The 22,576-nt window shown below is 44.1% G+C and overlaps 1 protein-coding gene across 1 annotated transcript in view; it reads left to right on the top strand.

Moving 5' to 3' along the window:
• hecw1a (HECT, C2 and WW domain containing E3 ubiquitin protein ligase 1a) overlaps positions 1 to 22,576 on the top strand; it is a gene marked incomplete at both ends in the record, with an annotated part of 355,736 nt that overhangs the window by 295,252 nt on the left and 37,908 nt on the right. The window contains 4 exons of the mRNA XM_083631916.1: positions 7,216 to 7,330; positions 7,969 to 8,082; positions 11,571 to 11,723; positions 15,612 to 15,710. Coding sequence (XP_083488042.1) covers positions 7,216 to 7,330; positions 7,969 to 8,082; positions 11,571 to 11,723; positions 15,612 to 15,710 — 481 coding nt within the window. The remainder of the gene's footprint in view (positions 1 to 7,215; positions 7,331 to 7,968; positions 8,083 to 11,570; positions 11,724 to 15,611; positions 15,711 to 22,576) is intronic.

The following is a 22,576-nucleotide window of genomic DNA, read 5'->3' as shown; positions in this document are numbered from 1 at the left end:
TGATTAAAAAATTGTAGACAATGTCTATAAAACAATAATAAAAAAACAAAAGACAACAATAAAAAGTTAAGAGAAGGCTCTGTTGAAGAGGAAGGTTTTTAGCCCCTTTTTAAAGGTAGCAACAGTCTGTGGGCCCCTCAGGTGGTCAGGAAGGGTATTCCAAATACGGGGCGCTGCCGAGCAGAAGGCCCGATCCCCCATGGGTCGGAGCTTAGTTTTTGGGGGGTGGAGAAGGTTTGAGTTGCTAGATCGCAGGATGCGAGCGGAGGATTGTGGTGTTAGAAGTTTGTTGAGGTAGGGAGGGGCATGTCCGTAGATGCACTGATGTGCTAGCAGAGATATTTTGTATGTGATCCTGGAGGAGACAGGGAGCCAGTGTAGTGACTATAGGACGGGGGTGATATGATCGTATTTTCGCACTCTCATCAGGATCCTAGCAGCGCTGTTCTGGATGTACTGGAGCTTCTGGAGGCTCTTGCTAGGAATCCCGATGAGAAGTGCATTACAGTAGTCAAGCTTTGAGGAGACAAAGGAGTTTTTCAGCATCTGGCAGGCTGAGTGTGGGACGGAGTTTTGAAATGTTTTTGAGGTGGTAGAAGGAGGTTTTACACAGCTGTTTGATATGGGCGTCAAAGGTCAGGTGAGGGTCAAACCTAACTCCCAGGTTGGTGACAGATGAGGAGAGGAGAATGTCTTTGCCAGAAAAGGTGATGCGAGTTATGGAAGATGGTTGGACCTGGTGTGGAGTGCCAACCAAAATAGCCTCAGTTTTGGAGCTATTTAGCTTCAGGAAGTTGTGTTTCATCCACGCCTTTTGTCTCCTCAAGACAGGTGGTAAGGGATGAAGATGATGCAGAGTGGTTAGGGGCCGTTTTTATGTATAACTGTGTGTCATCAGCATAGCAGTGGAATGATATTCCATGCTGGCTAATGACACTGCCCAGGGGAAGCATGTACAAGATGAACAGAATTGGGCCTAGAACGGATCCTTGAGGGACACGACAGGTGACAGGGTGTGTCCGGGACTTTGCGTCGCCCAAGGTGACATACTCCGTTCTCCCAGACAGGTATGACTGAAACCGTTATGACAGAATCAGAATCAGAACCACTTTTATTGCCACAGTATGCAAGTTACATACGAGGAATTTGTCTTAGTGTCTGTATATACAGTATATATATATGTTATATATGTTATATTTAATATATATATTATATTGTATATATATTATACAATATGTACATGAGTGGAGGAGTGTTCCGTGGATAATAAATATGAATTTACGTTGAATTTACATGAGATTTACAGACTTGAGTTAAATAGGCCTTAAATAGGCAGTGAATTTACAGTCGGAGTTAAATATGAGTTTACATTGAATGTACATTAAATTTACAGTCTAAGGTAAATAGGCATTAAATAAGCAGTGAATTTACATGAATTTACAGTCCCAGTTAAACAGGCATTAAATTAGATATGAGTTACAGTTTTATGGGGGGGGGGGGGCTTCAGCTGAGTTCAGGGGGAGGTAGTGGGTTTGCGGGGGGGGGGGGGGGGGGGTGTTGTTGGCGAGTTTCCAGGCCTAGTTGGTGAGCCTGATGGCGGTTGGGAAGAAGCTGGTCTTGTGGCGAGTGGTTCTGGTCTTAGACGTTTTTGTTTTCTTGTGTTCAGACATAGGTTTATAGATGTTATTTATTTACCTTGACAGTTTCGACGAGTCAACTCTCGTCTTCTTCAGAAGCAGTCGCACTGACTGAAGAAGACGAGAGTTGACTCGTCGAAACTGTCAAGGTAAATAAATAACATCTATAAACCTATGTCTGAACACAAGAAAACAAAAACGTCTATGTATAAATGAAGACATGATGAACATCATTGAACTATGGTTCTGGTCTTGGCAGACCTCAGTCTCTTGCCGTCGGGGAGTGTCTTAAAGAGTTTGTGGCCAGGGTGGGAGGGGTCGGCCATGATCTTGCGAGACCGCTTCAGTGTCCTGACTGCATGCAGGTCGTGGAGGGATGGCAGGATGCATCAGATTATCTTCTCAGCACAGCGGATGATGCGCTGAAGTCTGTTAATGTCTTTGAGAGTGGCAGCAGCATACCAGACGGTGATGGAGGAGGTGAGGATGGACTCAACGATGGAGGTTGATGTCAGTTGACGTCAGTTCACCCTAGTACATATAGCGAGGGCTCTACGTCACCTCCCTCTCTGGCGGATCATAGCTGCAGCTGGTATCACGGCTGTTCGTCTCCACTGAAGCTGTCCTCTGAAGCGTTGTTTCGCTCCACCCACCTCCCCAGTCCACCACCAACGAGTCTTGACTCCTGAAGAATCCCCCATGGGGAGGGGGGGGGGGATAATTCTCTATCCTAGCCTGTACAGATGCCCTCCTCTCACCTCAAGCAGGAGCGCCACCTTACAATGGACTCATACGCCAAAGTAGTTGCCACATGCCATTTGCTAAATAATGCCGCTTGTTAAATCTTACCACCTGGCCTCTCATGATTGAAATTAAGCTGTTTTTATAACAGGTCCATAAAACAAAGAAATGTTTAACCATTTACTGGATTTTAAATGATGAAAAAACAACCTTACCTTAGCCCTACCTTAGCCTCTAAAACTAATAGTTCTAATCTTAATCTTAATCTTAATCTAATCTAATCTAATCTTAAAAGGTCTAAAACAAACACACACACACACACGCAGAAAGCCCTTACCAGTAATGATGGTTGTTTGAACGAGCCCACTTTGCTGTATTACAGTGCACTAATGTTATCCTAATGAGCTCCACTGGACTAGACATTATAGGCAGGCTGCTGTGTGTGTGTGTGTGTGTGTGTGTGTGTGTGTGTGTGTGTGTGTGTGTGTGTGTGTGTGTGTGTGTGTGTGTGTGTGTGTGTGTGTGTGTGTGTGTGTGTGTGTGTGTGTGTGTGTGCGTGCGCGCGCGTGTGTGTTGGGGGCATGATGTCATGTTGTTATTGGTTAGACTAGAGCAGGGGTGCCCAAATTCTTTCCCATGAAGGGCCAAAACTCAATCTGGGTGGAGGGCCGAGGGCCAAAAATAAACATTGTGGAATTACATTAAAATGTATTGTGTTTTATAGAAAATTAACATTCAAAATCTAAAATAACATTTCAATATAATAATCTACTTTTTATCTGTTTGGAAATTGTAATAATTTGCAATTGGTTATATATATTTAAAAAAACATCTGCATTTGTGGGGAGCTTAAACATTTAATCAGTAAACACCCAGTTAAAAACAGTTGTATTTTCCACCTTTGTAATCAAGAGAGAAATTTGACTTAATTCACAACTTGAAAAATCCTTAAGGTACTTTGAAAATCAGCTTTATTGTCCATCTTTTGTAAACAATTTGCCATGACAATTTGCAGGGATGCATAGGAGTGACTGAACACAGTATATCCGCAGCCACATTCAGACACTGTTTCACAAAAAGAAAAAAAAAAAACATTTCTTCAAAATCCGTGGCGGGCCAAAACAAACAGAGCGTGGGCCGAACTTGGCCCGCGGGCCCCAAATTGGGCACCACTGGACTAGAGGCTCTATAAAGGGATATGAGGCCGCAGCAGGGAGGCCTGTTAAGGCTTCTAAATGTGTCTCATTCATGACTGTATACAGTAGGTCTGCTATTGTCCCCGTGGAAACGTGACAGGAAAACCAGCATAATAACTGGTCCAGCTCAACTGCCCTACATCTTACACAGGGTATCAGCGGGGACTTGAAAAGTATTAAAAGTTGATCAATCAATTTAGGGAAAATTAAGATAATTAAAACGTTTTAATCGCCATTTGATGAGGTATTAATTTTTGTAGCTGCTGTGTTAACTGAGCATATGATATTGTCTCATATGGATCGCACACCCCTGAATTGAATCAAAATCATATCATGGCAGACTTTGGGATATCAGCAAATATCGTGTTGTTGTCCAAATAATCTATACAATATCGTATTGTGATGAAACTTGTGATTTACACCCCTATCGCTGATGTGACCAAAGTTGCATTGAGGTCTTAAAATGTATTGAAAAGGTCTTAAAAAAGGTCTTAAAAGGCCTTGAATTTAACTTCAGGATTCCTGCATATACCCTGTTACTGTACAACTTACAACCTCATTCACTTTCACTGTAAACTATCTCCATCTAGTACTGAGTATTAATATCAAAACATTGTATGCCTCCGTTGGCGACAGCCATGGCTGGAGGCATGTTTTCGAGTTGTACGTCCGCCCACATGTCCCATTATCTTAATACGATATCTCAGGAATGCAGGGAGGGGATTTCTTCAAATTTGGCACAAACGTCCACTTGGACTCAACAATGAACTCATTTCAATTTGGTGGTCAAAGGTCAAGGTCACTATGACCTCACAAAATAAATTTTTGCCCATAACTTAAAGTCCCTGGAAACCAAAATCCACAAAAACCTTCTAACTATTAAATTTAGGGTCTTATGTGAGTAATTGTGTGCCTCAGAAAGTAGGAGACATTAGTGTCAACCCAAACCCCCAAAATCGCCACTTTTCTACAAGGTCTGGATTTCCACTTCCTCATTGAAGAGAGCGGTGGGCGCCGGTGCGCGCAGTGCTAAAATGAATGTTCTTATCGCGTCATAAGGTTTAATCGAATCACACGCACGCACGTGCGCACACACACACACACACACAGTAGCGCTGTGCACTCGCAGCGGCAGATTCTCTCTTCCTCTCTGTCAGTATGCGCCGAGCAATGAGCGAACACACACACACACTCCATCTCTCTTTCCTTCTCTCTCTCTCTCCTTCTCTCTCCGTTTCCCTCTCTCTCTCTCTCTCTCTCTCTGAGGAGGAGGAGACCTGCTGCAGTCCTGCACGCACACACACAGGACACGCCCACACAGTCCGCGGGAGAAAAGACAGTCTAAAATCGAAAATCGACTTTTGTCACTAAATTTGACTAAATTTATATACTTTGTGACGTTCATCATCATTCAAATGTGGCTGGTGGCTTATTAACATAGGTTCCTGTGATGTGATCAACTCAAAATGCTAAATAATAAAAAAATATTTCTGGTTTCCAGGGACTTTAAGAATTCATACGCTAATTATGACAACATTTCACACAAATGTCGAACAAGTTCAAATGAAGTGATGACATTTGATATCCAAAAGTTCAAAGGTCAGCTTCACTGTGACATCATTATGTCTTGCTTATCTCTGTAGCTGAGAAAACAATCTTCTTTATTATTATTCTGCTGTCACTTACTTTTGCAGACAACAAAATCCTTTAAGTTGACCTAATGATCACACTAATTATATTGATTTGGACGCCAAGATACTTGTATGAGTTCACCCTCTTCACTTCCTCTTCCTGGATGACAGCAGGCGTGGCCTCCTGTTCCTCTGGTAGCCCACCACAAGCTCATTGGTTTTGCTGATATTGAGCTTCAGGTGATGGTCGTTGCACCATGTGATGAAGCTCTCTATCGGACTATAATAAAGTGCGTGGCATGCATAGGAATACGGAAGTTATAAGGACCATACGGTTGAGAAGATGTAGTGCCAGAGGAAAGGGCTGTCATGACGGCACCGTAAAGCGCTGAAAATGTTCTGCTACCTATGTGACGGACAGCAAACAGAGCAGGCTGCCGGCGGCATGGAGGTACGTTAGATTGCTCTTATCTGGTTCTCTCTCTGATATAATAAGCATATGAGCCGCTGTGTGTCGGAAAATAAGCTATTTACAAAACATAAATACAGGCATTTCACATGCCCTGTTTTCCTCGTTTTCAGGTTGCAGTTCAAACTGATTATCGTTTCTGCTGATGCTAATCAAACCAAAGTTGTCAGGGTGACTCAAACATATTTAAAGCTGGAAATAAGGTCCAGGGTGTAAAAAAAATCAGAATTCTCCTTTAATATAGTCTATACTTAAACTGATATTGATTTTCATTTTGTTGCTGGCTCCACTGACAGTAGCTTTGCTCTCTCCAGTTCTCCAAACTGGGAGCGCGCTGACGGGCATCTACTGTAGGTACTACACTGACTATCCATAGCTCTTACAACCACACCTCAAATAATCCCAACTATCCCTTTAACACATTCAGTGCCAAGGACGTCTGTGGACGTCCTAAAAAAAAGTAACGAGGAGTGCCAAGGACGTCTGTGGACGTCCTAAAATCATAATTCATATTATTCCATAATTCTGCTGTTTAAGGTCGTACCTAGCCAGTGAGCATGAATCCCTTCAAGGGATCACACGGCGCCACCTTAAACATCGTCACAGGAGCTGCTCCACCCACCTCAGATCCTTTACTTTGTACAGGAGACAGCGGAGAAAGTGGAAACCGATGCATGCTTTCTGCCAGCGCCGTATATATTGCTCTGCCTACAGCGGAGAGTGGGCTCGGCTGCATCCGCGCTCACAACTGAGCTCTTATGCTTCTATCTATCTCCACACGATTTCCTAGAAAGCCAGCATCCGAAGCCGAACGGCCATGCCTTTTCGTTCAGTCGCGTTTGCCCATCAAGGAAATGATGCGCGCTGGGATCTGTCCGGGGCAAAAACGAGAAAACAAACTCTGTGCGTGTGGGAGGAGCCCGCAGCTCAGAGGTGGAGAGGGGAGAGGGGGGAGGGGGGGGGGGGGGGGGGGGAGAGGTGTGTGTGTCACACAGGCTTCACAGAAACCACACCACACGCCACCACATCAGAAAACACCAGCCAGAGTCAGTGAATGTGCTCGAAATTAGAGTGCAAAAGGTATTCATAAAAGGGCCTATAACTTGGAAAGTAAAAAAAAACGACAGAAAACCCTTGAAAGTGCACTTTTTTGAGAGGCTGTAATTTCATAATGGAACTGTCTAGAAACAAAATTTCTTCTTTGGAAGAAGCAGGAGTGTTCAATGTTTCATTAAAGTCCAGCCCCGTTAATATAGCCATAATAGAAAAAATTCTATAGCTGTTTTCAACTGAATGGAAGTGAATCTGGCACAGGCTCCAGACAATTTTACTGAAGCGCTGTGGCACTGAATGTGTTAAGACAGGTAACACAACTGCTAATGGCCTGGTGGACAGACGACATTACTGATGCTACTGTACATTACATTACAGTTAAATCAATGCAATTATTTAAAGTGTGTGTGTCTGTCTGCATGCGTCCATGCGTGTATTATGTGTGTGTGTCTGTCTGCGTGTGCGCGTGCATGCATGTGTGTGTGTAGGCTTGCAGAGGGCCAGGGCTCCGGCTCCTTACCGCAGAGACTTTGAGGCCAAACTGCGAAACTTCTACAGGAAGCTAGAGGCCAAGGGCTATGGCCAGGGACCAGGCAAGATCAAGTACGTCTGTGTGCAAATAATACAATATGAACTAGAAAGAATACTTTACATTAAGTGTACTTACACTAAATTAGTGGATGTCAGCTAATGCATTTACTAACGTCAATTAAACATGAACAACAACGTTAACAAAGACTAATGTTGCACATGAATGACTGCAGCAATGAATACATAGATTAATTTGTTAACAATGTAACTGTGTTAACATGAAGTATGAACAGTGACAATTTTGTTATACTTGTTTGTTCATAATGTAATGTGTTTACTAACATGAAATAAGCATGAACAGTGACATTAACAATGATTTATTCATATTAAATGCAGTAATCATTTCAATTTCCAGTGCAGGACTCTGCTGTATATTCTATATACAGTACATTGACCTGGTTTGCCCACAGTGTTACTGGGCATTCACACCTGGGCGATTTTCGCAAATAAAGTCAATGCAAATGCTCAAATAGATGTGATATCGGTGTGGATGAGGCGAGTGACGCGGATTTTCACGGCACGGATGACACGATTTTCACCTCATCACCCATTCACTACTTCGCTCGAGTTGAAATGTTTGGACTTTGGCGAGTGAAGCTTGTATTGGCGCTGGTGTGAACGCACGGTTAGACCTGTCCTGCTGGTTGCAGACTGCTGATCAGGAGAGAGCATCTGCTGGAGGGAACCTTCAACCAGGTGATGGCCTACTCCCGCAAAGAGCTGCAGAGGAACAAGCTCTATGTCACCTTCCTGGGGGAGGAAGGGTATGACACACACACATACACTCTCTCTCTCTCTCTCTCACACACACACACACACACACACACACACACACACACACACACACACACACACACACACACACACACACACACATGGGTGTTTGAAGGCCAATACTTTTACACTGAAGCTGAAAGTATGCAGCTAAAAAATATGCAGAGACGGTGTCATGCTTCATAAAAAAATGCACCGAGGATATAGTCCCAACAAAAATAATCAAAATAATGCCAAATCAGAAGCCATGGGTCAACAGCGATGTCCGGGCTGCCCTTCACGCCCGGACCACCGCCTTCAATTCTGGTACATCAGAACAATACAAGCAGGCACAATATGCCCTCCGAACCACAATAAAAAAAGCACGGAGAGATTATGGAAAGCAGCTGGAGTCTAAATTGGACACTAACAAACCCAGACACCTGTGGAGTGGACTCCATGCTGCCACAGACTTCACAGGGGTGAAACGGCAGAACCCCAGCACGTCACCCACCCTGCCGGACAAACTCAACGCTTCTACGCTAGGTTCGACCCCTCTGCCAGAGTGCCCACCCCCCCAACCCACCCCCCCAACCCACCCCCCCCACCACCCCTCCCCCTCCGCTCCCCCTCACCCCCCATCACCCCACAACCCCCATCACCCCACAACCCCTCCTCCTCTCCCCTCCCTCTCTCCCCCTCCCCCCCCCCTAGGACACCTATGTGAGAATGCTGTTCGTGGACTACAGCTCAGCATTCAACACCATAGTACCCTCCAGGCTGGTAAGCAAACTCAAGGATCTGGGACTAAGCACAGCAATGTGTGACTGGATCCTGGACTTTCTAACAGACCGCCGCCAGGTGGTGAGAGTGGGCAACCTCACCTCCTCCCCACTGACCATCAGCATAGGAGCGCCACAGGGGTGCGTCTCCAGCCCCTTCTGGTATGACCTCTACACCCATGACTGCGTGGCGACTCAAACTTCAAACACCATCGTGAAGTTTGCAGACGACACAGCGGTCGTGGGGCATCTCCAGGAGCGACGAGACAGCCTACAGAAAGGAGGTGGAGGCCCTGGAACAATGGTGCCAGGACAACCACCTCTCTCTGAACGTCTCCAAGACAAAGGAGATCATTGTAGACTACAGGGGGGGGGGGGGGGGGCACCCCCCCCAATCACCCCCCCCAATCACCCCCCAATCACCATCAACGGCACAGTGGTGGAAAGGGTGGACAGCTTCAAGTACCTGGGAGTCAATATCAACCAGGACCTGACATGGGCCAACCACTACTACACGGACTCAGGCGCCTGAAGAAATTCGGGCTAAGGCCAAAAATCCTCAGGGACTTCTACAGAGGCACCATTGAAGGCCTGCTGACTGGCTGCTTCACCACTACGGGAACTGCACCACCATGGACCACAGGGCGCTAAGAAGGGTGAGGCGCGCGGCCCAGCACGTAACAGGATGTGAGCTGCCAGAACTGCAAGATCTGTACAACCAACAGTGCTTCAGGAGGTCCCTGAAGATCATCAAAGACACAAACCACCCCCACAACAGTCTGTTCTCCCTGCTACCCTCAGGGAGGAGATACAGGGTCCCAAGAGCACGCACAAATCGCTTGAGGGACAGTTTATTCTCGCAGGCCACGAGACTCCTTAACATATACAAATAGTGTAGTAGCTGTACTGTACTGCACTGCAGCTGCTACCATCACGTATGGCTAATGGTCAATAGTATGTTTAATTAGGTATATGCTATTTGCACCTAACAGAATGTTATTATGTTTAATTATGTTTAAAGTATGTTCATGCGATTTGCACATAATGGGCAGTGAATACGCCACTGTCTGTGGCGTGTCTTACTGCTTTATTGCTTGTTGCCTTTTGTTTTTATTTTTTTATTTTTTATTTTTTGCACTATGTTGTAACGGAGTCTACAGCACAAGAATTTCACACGTGATACTTGTACTACGGAGTGACAATAAAAATCTTGAATCTTGAATCTTGAAAGCTCAAATTTGACCAGTGTTCAGTGTTTACCCCCCAGGATATTATGATCATCAGCATGGAGAAGTCTCTGAAATAGCATTTAGAACATGGCGCCCTAAAATTTCCATTGGAATCCCAAATGAAGAAAAACAAGCAAAGATCCTTACAGACCCATGTGTTCAATTCTATGCACTGAAGCACAAGGTAATGTTAAAAGCACCTGCAGTACCATTAAAGACTGTAGGGCTGCAAAGACTAGACTAGACTACAAATTCCCATGACTAACTTGGATTCACACTGGGAGTTCAGTGCTGTTGGTCTGCTGTGTGTACATCTCCACATGACAGACATGACGTGATGCCACACCATGCAGGCAAATTAGAGAATGATTTAGATCCATGTCTACACACACACACACACACACACACACACACACACACACACACACACACACACACACACACGCACACACACACACACACACACACTACAACTTTACTACCTGTACAAACATTTGATTTTGTGCCTCTGTATGGGAAACACTGCATCTCACAGTCAAACACAGCCTCTGGAGGCCATCTGAGGAAGTGCATCATCTCACTCATGGTACGTGTCCACAGGGGTTTCATTTCACAAGAGGGACCCAGTACTTGATGCCTGTAATAATCCATGCAGCTGAATCTGTCTTCATTTTGGTTTTATAATGGTTAGTTCAAAAGTTTGTACCGAGTTTCAGAGGCGGCGAGTCACATTGGATGGTGCTGATTTGGATAAAGTAGGCTAGAACTCAACTCTATGCAAAACATGGACAACACTGATTGAGCCCTACCTGATTTTGACAGGACAATATTGAACCGATATCAGTTTCACTCCACCACTCATACACAATCAGATAGTATGTAATCATATAAAACCTGTTTATATAGAGAACCAAAGCCCCTCCCCTTTCGGTAGGGCCCTATCTGAACCAGCATCTGAAAAAAATATGAATGGTGGTGAATGGCGAGAAAAAATAGTTTTTATCCCGTTTGAATTGTGCCATGAGGTAGACATATGATGTTCGTCAATTTAAAAGATAACTTTGCAAGTCAAGCAAGTCGCAGTTTGTGGTAAAACTGTTGCACTATAAGTTATAAATCAGAAAGACTACACACAACCAGTCACATAAGGGATGTCTCTCCCGCCAGGCCATGTTGTTGTTGGTCTGACGTATATTGTGCGAGACGAGAGATGTAGTTCATTGATTGGTTTTATACAAAACTAAATGTTACCGTTTAGTTTTATGACAAACTTCGGCTTTCTTGACATGCAAAGTTATCTTTTAAATTGAGGAAAAATCACATGTGCACGTCATGGCACAATTCAAACGGGTAAAAAGAAATACTCTCTCACCGTTTTTATTTGTTTTAGAGGCTGGTGCATAGCTGAAGCAGGAAGTAGTCGGTGACTTTGGATCTCTATTGTCTCTGTCCCCCCCCCCCCCCCCCCCCCCCCCCCCCCCCCCCCAGGCTAGACTACAGCGGGCCATCGCGGGAGTTCTTCTTCCTCTTGTCTCAGGAGTTGTTTAATCCGTATTACGGCCTGTTTGAATACTCAGCCAACGACACCTACACCGTTCAGATCAGCCCCATGTCCGCCTTTGTCGAGAACCATCTGGAATGGTGAGCAATCAAACACACACACACACACACACACATTTATGAATTAACTCTTAAAAAATGGGTGTAGTATTTCTGCACTGCACTTTCCACAGATCAGCTGTCAATCATACAGTGTGGGCGGAGCTTTTCTGTTGATGCAGTTTCAGTTTCTCTTCGTCTGTTGGTCATGGTGGCTATCACTGCTCGTGCTAACTACACAGCTCTTCTTCTGCTGTTTATTACAAATAAACTGGAAATGTAAAACTCATCACTTCCTGTTCCTGGACTCGGATTGGACCCGTCTATTATTAAAAATCTGAGAGCTGACCCCGTTCAGAACCGATAAATGTCGGACCCGGACCCGTATAGATCCGAGCATACCGGACCTGTACAGAACCAAGAAATACCGAGGCAGAGACTAGCAGTGCCGACGTCAAAGTTGCTTGCTGCGAACTGTTATTACAGTACAACAGTGATACTGAACTTGCGGCCCGCAGGCGATGGAATTGCAAGTGCAAGTGCAATCAAATCGAATCAAATCGAGTCAATATATACAATATACGTGAGTGGTGAAGTGTTCTGTGGATGATAAATATGAATTTACGTTGGATTTACATGAGATTTACAGACTGAGTTAAATATACGTTAAATAGGCAGTGGATTTACATGAATTTACAGTCAGAGTTAGATAAGAGTTTACATTGAATGTACATGAAATTTACAGGCTAAGTTAAATAGGCATTAATGTGCAGGGAATTTACATCAATTTACCAGTCCCAGTTAGACAGGCATTAAATTAGATACAGTATGAGTTCGTTTTATGGGGGGGGGGGGGGTTCAGTTGAGTTTAGGAGGAGGTAGTGAGTTTGTGTGTGTGTGTGTGTGGGGGGGGGTTGTTGGTGAGCAGGGCCCGAAATTAACTTTTTGACCCACCGGCCACGACCCGCCAAGCATATTTCTTACCGGCAAAAAAAAAAAAAAAAAATTGTGTCACATATATCCATATATATAAAAAAAATTCAGTACATGTAGATAAGGTATTACGTTGAAGAATACACACTTAAATAAGAGGCCAGAGTAAAATTTGAAGCAAATTATTTTAATATATTGATTGATGATTGATTAATCAATACATGTCAAGTCAATCTTATCAATACATGTCAAGTCAATCTTGAGCTTAAATTGTTGTAAAAAAAAACAACGCAGCTAAAAGTAATAACTGCTACAGTCTCAGTGCACTGCAGACAGCGCACAACTTGGGCTACACACCTTTCTCTCCCACTCATACCTGGCACCTGCGTTAGCTCTCCTGCACTCATTCTGGCTCCGGCTTTATTGGTGGTAAGCATTTTGATTCATCTCCTCATCATACGAGCTCGGCAACAAGCGCGACCGATTGATTCATTGATTGATTCGCCCGATGTAGGCTGTTTGGTAGCCTATACGGGAGAGCCATGTGAAACAGTCTCACAAAGCACTCGTGTTAGCCAGCTGCGCACCAAAACACACATAACTATTATCTCCTCATATATACTGCATCATACGAGTGTCAACAACAAGTGCGAGCGATTGATTCATTGATTGATTCATTCGCCCGACGTTAGGCTGTCAATTTACCTCCGCTAAATTGACGACTGCATTTCATTCCAGAGTCACGTTTGGTAGCCTATACGGGAGAGCCAGAATGGAACAGCCTCAGGAAGCACTCGTGTTATACTACCGCACTGAACTAACGTTAATTTCAGACTGCTTCCTTGTATATTGTGGCTGGGATCAGCGCTCCCCAGCGCACTCCCAGCGTTTAACAGTCGGAAAAAGACGCTAAGGTGGACACAGGCGGCTACACACAGTTTTAATATTACATGACGACTATTTTGAGACCCGCCACGTGGCGGAGAGACGCCAAACCTAACTCGCCAAGGCTAAAATATGCCCGCCATTGGCGGGTGGCGGGCTCTAATTTCGGGCCCTGTTGGTGAGGCCCTTGGCGGAAGGGGTTTCCGGGCCTTGTTGGTGAGGCTGATGGTGGTTGGGAAGAAGCTGGTCTTGTGGCGGGTGGTTCTGGTCTTGGCAGACCTCAGTCTCTTGCCGTGGGGGAGTGTCTTAAAGAGTTTGTGGCCAGGGTGGGAGGAGTCAGCATGATCTTGCGAGACCGCTTCAGTGTCCTGGCTGCGTGCAGGTCCTGGAGGGGTGGCAGGTTGCATCCGATTATCCTCTCAGCGCAGCGGATGATGCGCTGAAGTCTGTTGATGTCTTTTTGAGTGGCAGCAGCATACCAGACGGTGATGGAGGAGGTGAGGATGGACTCAACGATGGAGGAGTAGAAGTGCACCATCGTGGCCTTTGGCACTTTGAATTTCTTCAGCTGCCGCACAAAGTACATCCTCTGCTGTGCCTTCTTGGTGAGAGCTCTGATGTTCAGCTCCCATTTTAGGTCCTGGCTGATGATGGTCCCCAGGAAGCGGAAGGACTCCACAGTGTTGACTGGCTTTGTGCTTCCTGTAATCCACAATCATCTCCATTGTTTTTTGAGCATTTAACACCAGGTTGTTTTGACTGCACCAAGTCACCAGATGGTCAACTTCCTGTCTGTATTCCGCCTCATCTCCGTCTGTGATGAGCCCTATGAGGGTGGTATCGTCTGGGAACTTCAGGAGCTTGACGGACTGGTGACTGGAGGTGCAGCTGTTGGTGTACAGACCAAAGAAGTAGGGAGAGAGGACACCGCCCTGGGCAGCGCCGGTGCTGATGGACCGAAAGTCAGTGATATGTTTACCCAGCCTCACGTGCTGCTTCCTGTCAGTCAGGAAGTCTGTGGTCCATCTGCAGATGGGGTCGGGCACGCCCAGCTGGGAGAGTTTCTCCTGTAGCAGGGCTGGGAGGATCGTGTCAAACGCTGAGCTGAAATCTACTAACAGGATCCTGGCATAGGTTCCTGCATTGTCCAGGTGTGTGAGGATGTGGTGGAGGGCCATGTTTATTGCATCGTCTACAGACCTGTTGGCTCTGTAGGCAAACTGTAGGGGGTCCAGGAGTGGGTCTGTGATGGATTTGAGGTAGGACAGGACAAGGCGCTCAAAGGACTTCATGACCACAGAGGTCAGAGCGATGTGCATCTTTCTTACCTAACGTTATAGCATTCTCCCCTTGTTGCTGCTGCCAGACAGTGCAGACAATGCCTGACCGTGACGAAATGCATAATGCATTAATTGATCCAATTGCCAAGAAAGTTTGTAATAAAAAATAAATCCACATTTTCTGTTATTCTTCTTGCTGATTGAAAAGCCATGGCTAACGTTAAAGGGATACACCAACATCTTCACTTCACTGTGCATGAATTAGAAAGTGCAGGAAACACACTCTAATGAGGGCTGCTACTGCTAGTTAGATAGCACTACAGTGGCAGTCTATGCTACTGCCGTTCAGTCGCCCAAAACACACATTCCGACAGTGCTAGAAACACTCACATGTACATGTGCCTCGTGTACTCACCACGTGATCAAATAATAATCCAAAGTTACAAGAAACAGTCATTTTCGAAGTAAATCCATAGCAAGAAAAACTAGCAAGAGGGCTCCCTCTGCAATGAAATCATTTCCTCAGGTAAACAAGGAAGTAATTTTCGTTCTTTGCTAGTGTGCTGTGTTTTCATGTGTTTCTCTTGTGATCAGCGCTCATCACGGGTCTTCTCTGATCCACTCGGGTATTACACATAAGGATAAACAGCCCCCGGACCCATGGTGATAGAATCGGACCCGACCCGGACCGTAATTTACCAGAATAAATATGGACCCTGCCCCGTACGGGTCTCGGGTCAGGTCCTGGGTCCTAGGGTCCGAGTAGATCTGTGAAGACCTCTACTCCAGAACTCCGGTGTGTGTGTGTGTGTGTGTGTGTGTGTGTGTGTAGGTTCCGTTTCAGTGGGCGTATCCTGGGCTTGGCACTGATCCACCAGTACCTGTTGGATGCCTTCTTCACCAGACCTTTCTACAAGGCCCTGCTCAGACTGTGAGTACACACACACACACACACACACACACACCATAGACTGTGTACAAATATGGATGTAGCCACCGTGACATCACCCATTGGTTTGTGGACTCCCGTTTTGAAGCCTGGCTTTTTTACCGTCGCCATCTTGCTATTTATTTTGATCAAGATAGTTTTTATTATTATTATTATTATTATTATTATTATTATTATTATTATTATTATTATTATTATTATTATTATTATTATTAACTTGTTTAAAAACATATAGGCATGTAATTCAAGATAAGTCTGCCTTTTATTTCATATTTCATACAGTTCAAATAAGACTTTCTGAGCATGACCAGTTTGACTTGTTTAAATTTAAAAACATATAGGCCTGTAATTCAAGTCTGCCTTATTTCAATTGGTTTTTAGCCCTAGTTGCACTTCTGTTGCACTTTTTTGTTCATTTGAGGTTTATAACAGTGCATGAAGGCATTGTGTATTAAATTAATGCGCTATTTTTTGTGCAATAAATTTGAGTGGTTTAAAAAAAAATCTGAAATTTGGGTCGCGACTTCATGACAAGGAAAATAGTGGGTCCTGAGGCTACACCAGTTGAGAACCACTGGTCTAACCTACTGTAGATGAAGGCGTGAATTAGTTTGTCTAGGTCCTGTCTGGACAGTGAGTCTATGGGAGCATAGTCACCTGAGGAAAGAGTTATATACAGCTGAGTGTCATCTGCGTATTTATGATAAGCTATTTTGTTTTTTTGCATAATTAGGCCTAGAGGGAGCATATAAAGGTTGAATCATAACTATGCAGACGACACTCAGTTGTATATAACTCTTTCCTCAGCTGATTATGCCCCCATAGAATCATTGTGCTAGTGCATTGATCAAATAAATAACTGGATGTGCCAGAATTTCCTACAGCTAAACAAAGACAAAACTGAGGTGATCGTGTTTGGCCCCAAAGAACAAAGGCTTAAAATCACTGCACGCCTCGAGTCTCGATCCCTGAAGCCTAAGGATCAAGTCAAAAATCTTGGAGTTATTATTGATTCCGATCTCAACTTTAACTCCCACATTGTCAATTAGAAAATCTGCTTTTTATCATCTTAAAAATATAGCAAGAATTAGGGGATACATGTCCAGACAGGATCTAGAAAAACGAATTCACGCCTTCATTTATGAGATGAGATGATGATGAGATGAGATATACTTTATTGTCCCGGGAGGGAAATTTGTCTTGGGCAAAAGTGCTTATACAACAACAGGTGTAACAGACAAGTAATACAAAACAGAACGGTCACAGTCACATTCACAGCATTGCACTGAGAGCACAGGAAGTGTACCAGCTAAGGTACTGATTGCACAACCCTATTGCACAGTAAATATATTCATCAATCCCTTAGTAAGGGAAGTAAAATAAGCAATAAAACCATAAACCCATAGACATAGAATAAAAAAAAGAATAAAAGGATAAAACATTAAAATAGGATTATGAAATAAGAGAAATAAAACCAAAGTACGAAGTAAGATAAATAAAACCAAAGTAAAAGCAGTAAAGGAGACGCAGCGTACCTACTTGGGGTACCTCCCTCACCTCACTGGAGTGCTACACATGGGGGAAGAGAGGGCTGTTTGTTCAACAGAACAATTGAGGTGGGAAGAAATGATAGTTTGTAGCGGTTGCTTTTGTGTCTACTGGCTCGGAGTCTCCTCCCAGATGGAAGCAGCTCATACTCAGAATATAAAATGTGAGAGGGATCAGTCAGGACTTTATGAGCCAGGCTGATAACCTTTTCCTCGAAGATGGACTGGAGTGACACCGAATCATTGGTTCCAATCACTTTCTGAGCTGTGTGGACCATTTTCAGGATTCTAGTTTTGAGCTGAACGTTCAGAGACCCAAACCAAGCCGCCATGCCGTATCTAATCAGGCTTTCCAACACGGCTTTGTAGAATGTGGACATAATGTTCTTGCTCACGCCATACAGTCTGAGTCTACGTAGAAAGTGCAGGCGTTGCGCTAATTTGGAGCAAAGATAGTCCACGTGGACATTCCATTTGAGCAGGTGGTCCATCTGGATCCCCAGATATTTGTACGAGCAGACCTGCTCGATCGTGCTGCCCTCAATGACCACGGGGTCATGGACCCTGACTGTTCTTGGGTCAAAGATCATTTCTTTGGTTTTACTAGTGTTTAAAGTGAGGTGATTCCTGACACACCAGTCATTAAAACTGACGATTTCCCTGTAGTAGACAGAAGGACAGTCATCTCCTTTCAGTAAACTTAAAATAATGGTGTCATCCGAGAACTTGATGACAAAGTTGCATGGCTCACTGTTCCTGCAGTCATTAGTATAGGCAGTAAAAAGAAAAGGTGAGCTCACTCCCCCCTGGGGGGCGCCAGTGCTGCAATGTTTAACAGTGGAGATGGAGGAATTAACCTTCACCTGTTGAGTCCTATCTGTTAAAAGAGTGTGGAGGAAAAATATCCACTGCAATGTCCTGCTGATTCATCAATAATGAAATATCCGTTTTAAATGTTCATAGGAGGTTTTCTTTATTTCCACAATCATCTCTCCGTGCACGGAGGTCTCCTCTTGTCTACATTTGACAATGCAAGAGCCCCGAATTATTGTTTACATCACATCATATACTGAAACTATCGCCCGCCCTCTTCTGGATCCGTTCATTCAACCTCCCTCCAACTCAGTACTTCTCCATGACGTCCATAGTTAATCTGATGTTCACTAGAATACATAACAAATCCAGTCTATAGTCACAACAAGACACAGGTTCCCACAGGAACCTCTATTCCCATAGACACTTCCCAAAACAAGACATATGTTCTCACAGAAACTATTCTGTACAGCAATCTCCTGCAATGACTGAAGAACACAGTTCACTAAATACAGCATGGAATTGCCATAGCTAATAACTAATCAATCAATACACACTTGATCAATAATTTGCCATTACAAGAGAATAAAACCATTTGATGATGAACAGGTTTATGTTCATCTTGACTAACTTCTGAACTAGCAGCAGGGGACGGAGTGTGTCGAATGCAGAACTAAAGTCTGCGAACAGAACTTGTGCGTAGGCTTTGGGGTGTGAGTCTAAATGCTTGCTAATTAGGTGAGTCACACAAGCCACAGCATCCTCAGTGCTACGACCCTCCCTGTAGGCAAACTGCAACGGGTCCATGCAAGGGGACATTTCTGCTTTAAGTTGTTTGACAATCACTTTTTCAAAACATTTCATTACCCCGCATGTAAGGGCAATAGGTCTGAAATCTTTGTTCACAGCAGGACAGGATACTTTTGGTACAGGAATGATCAGAGATTTTTTCCACAGAGCAGGAACAGTGTGGCTATCTAAAGACCGCTGAAAGATCGGGCACCAGGCAGCTGTAAGCTCTTCAGAACAGGATCTGAGCACGAAAGCTGGCAGACCGTCCGGCCCTGTGGATTTCTTATTGCTTATCTTGCTAAAGATGCTCTGTACCTCAAGAGGCTCAATAACCAACCGCTCAGACTCACTACAAGAGGGAAAAACAACAGAATTAGAATCGAAATTAAAATCCGCTACCGCATCCGAGTCGAATCTGAGAAAGAATTCATTCAACTCGTTGGCCTTCTCCAAGTCATTCAAAGTGACAATGTGCTTGCGGTTAGGGTTCATGTTTGTAATACTTTTCATACATTCCCATAACCTCTTAGAGTTCATGGTAGAGACACTCTCCTCCAGGGCAGCCCGATGGCGCCCTCTGGCCCTCCTCAGCATCCCATTCAGTTCTTTTTGCGCTGCGGCCACACCCCCTCTGTCCCAATTTTTAAAAGCATTTTTCTTTTTGTTGATGCATGCTTTAACGTCCTTAGTGATGTATGATTTGTTATTGGGGAAGTGGAGTATGTTCTTTTTTGGGACCACGTTGTCAATACAGAAGGTTATGTAGTCTGAGATTGTCTCTGTTGCCTCATTTAACTCCAGAGTGTTGAAGATGTTCCAGTCCGTACACAGAAAGCAGCCTTTAAGTGTCTCCACACTATCATCTGACCACTGCAGCACAGTTTTGGGCAGCGGCTTGCTAGATTTAAACACTGTTTTGTATGTAGGCAAGAGGAAAACAGTGGAATGATCAGAGTTGGCAAGGGGAGGAAGTGATTTGGCTTTAAAAGCGCTTTTGATGTTACCATAACATTTATCTAGAACACTACTATTCCTCGTACCGCATTTGACATACTGGTGGAAACCAGGAAAAGCTGGCTCAAGTCTGCAGTGATTGAAATCACCCAGCAAAAAGACGGGGGCCCCCGGAGTTCGTTGAAGTTGTGTGTGAACACAACTTCACACACAGGTGAAGTTGCAGTAGGTTAGACTACTGCAATAGCCTTTTTTCTGGTCTCTCCAAAAAAGAACTTAGGCAACTTCAACTCATTCAGAATGCTGCTGCTAGAGTTCTAACGAAGACTAAGAAATCTAATCATATCACTCCAGTTCTTAAGTCCTTACACTGGTTGCCAGTGTGTCAGAGAATAGATTTTAAAATACTGTTATTAGTCTATAAATCACTTAATGGCCTAGGCCCAAAATACATAGCTGAATTGCTCCCACGCTACGAACCGTCTAGAACTCTTAGGTCAACAGGGTCCAGCTTATTAACTGTCCCTAGGATCAAATCAAATCACGGGAAGGCTGCATTTACCCACTATGCTTCTGCTAGCTGGAACAAATTGCCTGAAGACCTCAGATCTGCCCCAACCTTACTTACTTTTAAAAATAGACTAAAGACTTTTATGTTTACCGTCGCTTTTAACTGCTGACAGCTACTATGCAAACCCAACGAACTCAGGCGCCTGAAGAAGTTTGGGCTAAGGAAAGAAATCCTCAGGGACTTCTACAGAGGCACCATTGAAAGCCTGCTGACTGGCTGCTTCACCGCCTGGTACGGGAACTGTACCACCATGGACCGCAGGGCGCTACGGAGGGTGAGGCGCGCGGCCCAGCACGTAACAGGAGACGAGTTGCCAGAACTGCACGAACTGTATAACCAGCGGTGCCTCAGGAGGTCCCTGAAGATCATCAAAGACACAAACCATCCCCACAACAGCCTGTTCTCCCTGCTACCCTCAGGGAGGAGATACAGGGTTCCAAAAACACGCACAAATCGCTTGAGGAACAGTTTCTTCCCGCAGGCCACGAGACTCCTAAATATGCACAAATAGTGCAGTAGTCGTACCGCAGTACCGTACTGCAGCTGCTACTATTACGGATGCCTAACGTTTAATTGTAAATTTAAGTGTATGTTTAATAAGGTGCCTAACGTTTAATTGTAAATTTAAGTGTATGTTTAATAAGGTACATGCTATTTGCACATGTATGTATAAAACGTCGAATTTGGAATGTCTGAACACGTCTAACGTATGCACATGACATGTGCACCTATGTGCAATGAATATGCCACTGTCGTATAAGCCACCGACTTGTCTTATTGCTTATAAGATGCCTATTTCTTATTGCCTTATTGCTGTCTTATTGCTTATTGATGCCTATTTCTTATTGCCTATTACTTATTGCTGTTGCCTATTTGTACTATGTCGTAAACGGAGTCCACTGCACAAGAATTTCACACGTGGTACTTGTACCATGGAGTGACAATAAAAATCTTGAATCTTGAATCTTGAATCTTGAATCTTGAATCTTGAATCAATGAGTCCTCTATAAGTTTTAGCTCTTTCTGCAACTGCCGCGCCTGTTGCTTATTGCACTTTTTATACTCTTTTTTTTAAAGTTTTGTTGTGATGCTTTTAAATGTCCATTTTATTTCTTCTTTTCGTTTATTTTCCTGTGTGCTTAATGAAGTTGCTTAATGCACTTTTTATACTCTTTTTTCAAGTTTTGTTGTGATGCTTTTAAATGTCCGTTTTACTCTCTTCTTTTCTTTTCTTTTCCTGTCAACCATTTTATGTGAAGCACTTTGAATTGCCTCTGTGTATGAAATGTGCTATACAAATAAACTTGACTTGACTTGACTTGAATAGAATGGGCCCAATAATGGATCCTTGAGGCACCCCACATCTCATAGTAGTTAGATCAGATGAGTAATTGCCAATGGAAACTAGAGATGCTGCGATCGAGATTTTTCAATTCCGATCCGATTCCGATATTTTAGCCTCAAAACCGATCCGATTCCGATCAAATTTCGATACCCGATTCGATACCGATACCGATACAGCACATATTTAAGCCTCTCTATGCTGTCTGATAGCTAGCAGGCAACAAACATTTTTAGGGTTAGGTATGTATGTGTGTGCTTTGGTAATATAGTATGTAAACGATTTAGTTCATCTAATTAATTTGATGTAAAACTAAAACATAACAATCAAATACACACTTTTTTGTAATGGGTGAACACTGGACACAAATAATTATTGTTTCCTCACACATACACCCCCACTCTGTCTCACACAGGACACATACACACACAGCCCTGTCACTGTCTCTCTCTCACACACACACACACACACACACACACACACACACACACACACACACACACACACACACACACACACACACACACATACACACACAGCCCTGTCCCTGTCTCTCTCTCACACACACACACACACACACACACACACACAGCCCTGTTCCTGTCTCTCACACACACACACAACGTTTGTGCATACATTTCCACTGCCAGATTGGAGGAGTCTTTTGTCATTTTCTAATGTTACTTCTCTTCAGTGCAATACGTTTTGATAACGACCTGCCGTACAGCGCCGTTCGCTCAGTCAACTATGTGTCGTTAACGTGAGTTAGAGGAGAAAGATAGCTGGTGTTAGCTAGCTAATTAGCCATGTTAGCTGCCTCAGTGGGTAA

The sequence above is a fragment of the Poromitra crassiceps genome, assembly GCF_964638095.1.
Source record: "Poromitra crassiceps genome assembly, chromosome: 2".
Classification (NCBI taxonomy): domain Eukaryota; kingdom Metazoa; phylum Chordata; class Actinopteri; order Beryciformes; family Melamphaidae; genus Poromitra; species Poromitra crassiceps.
The sequence above is the reverse complement of the archived record's forward strand: the minus strand, read 5'-3'. Positions and strand labels throughout refer to the sequence as shown.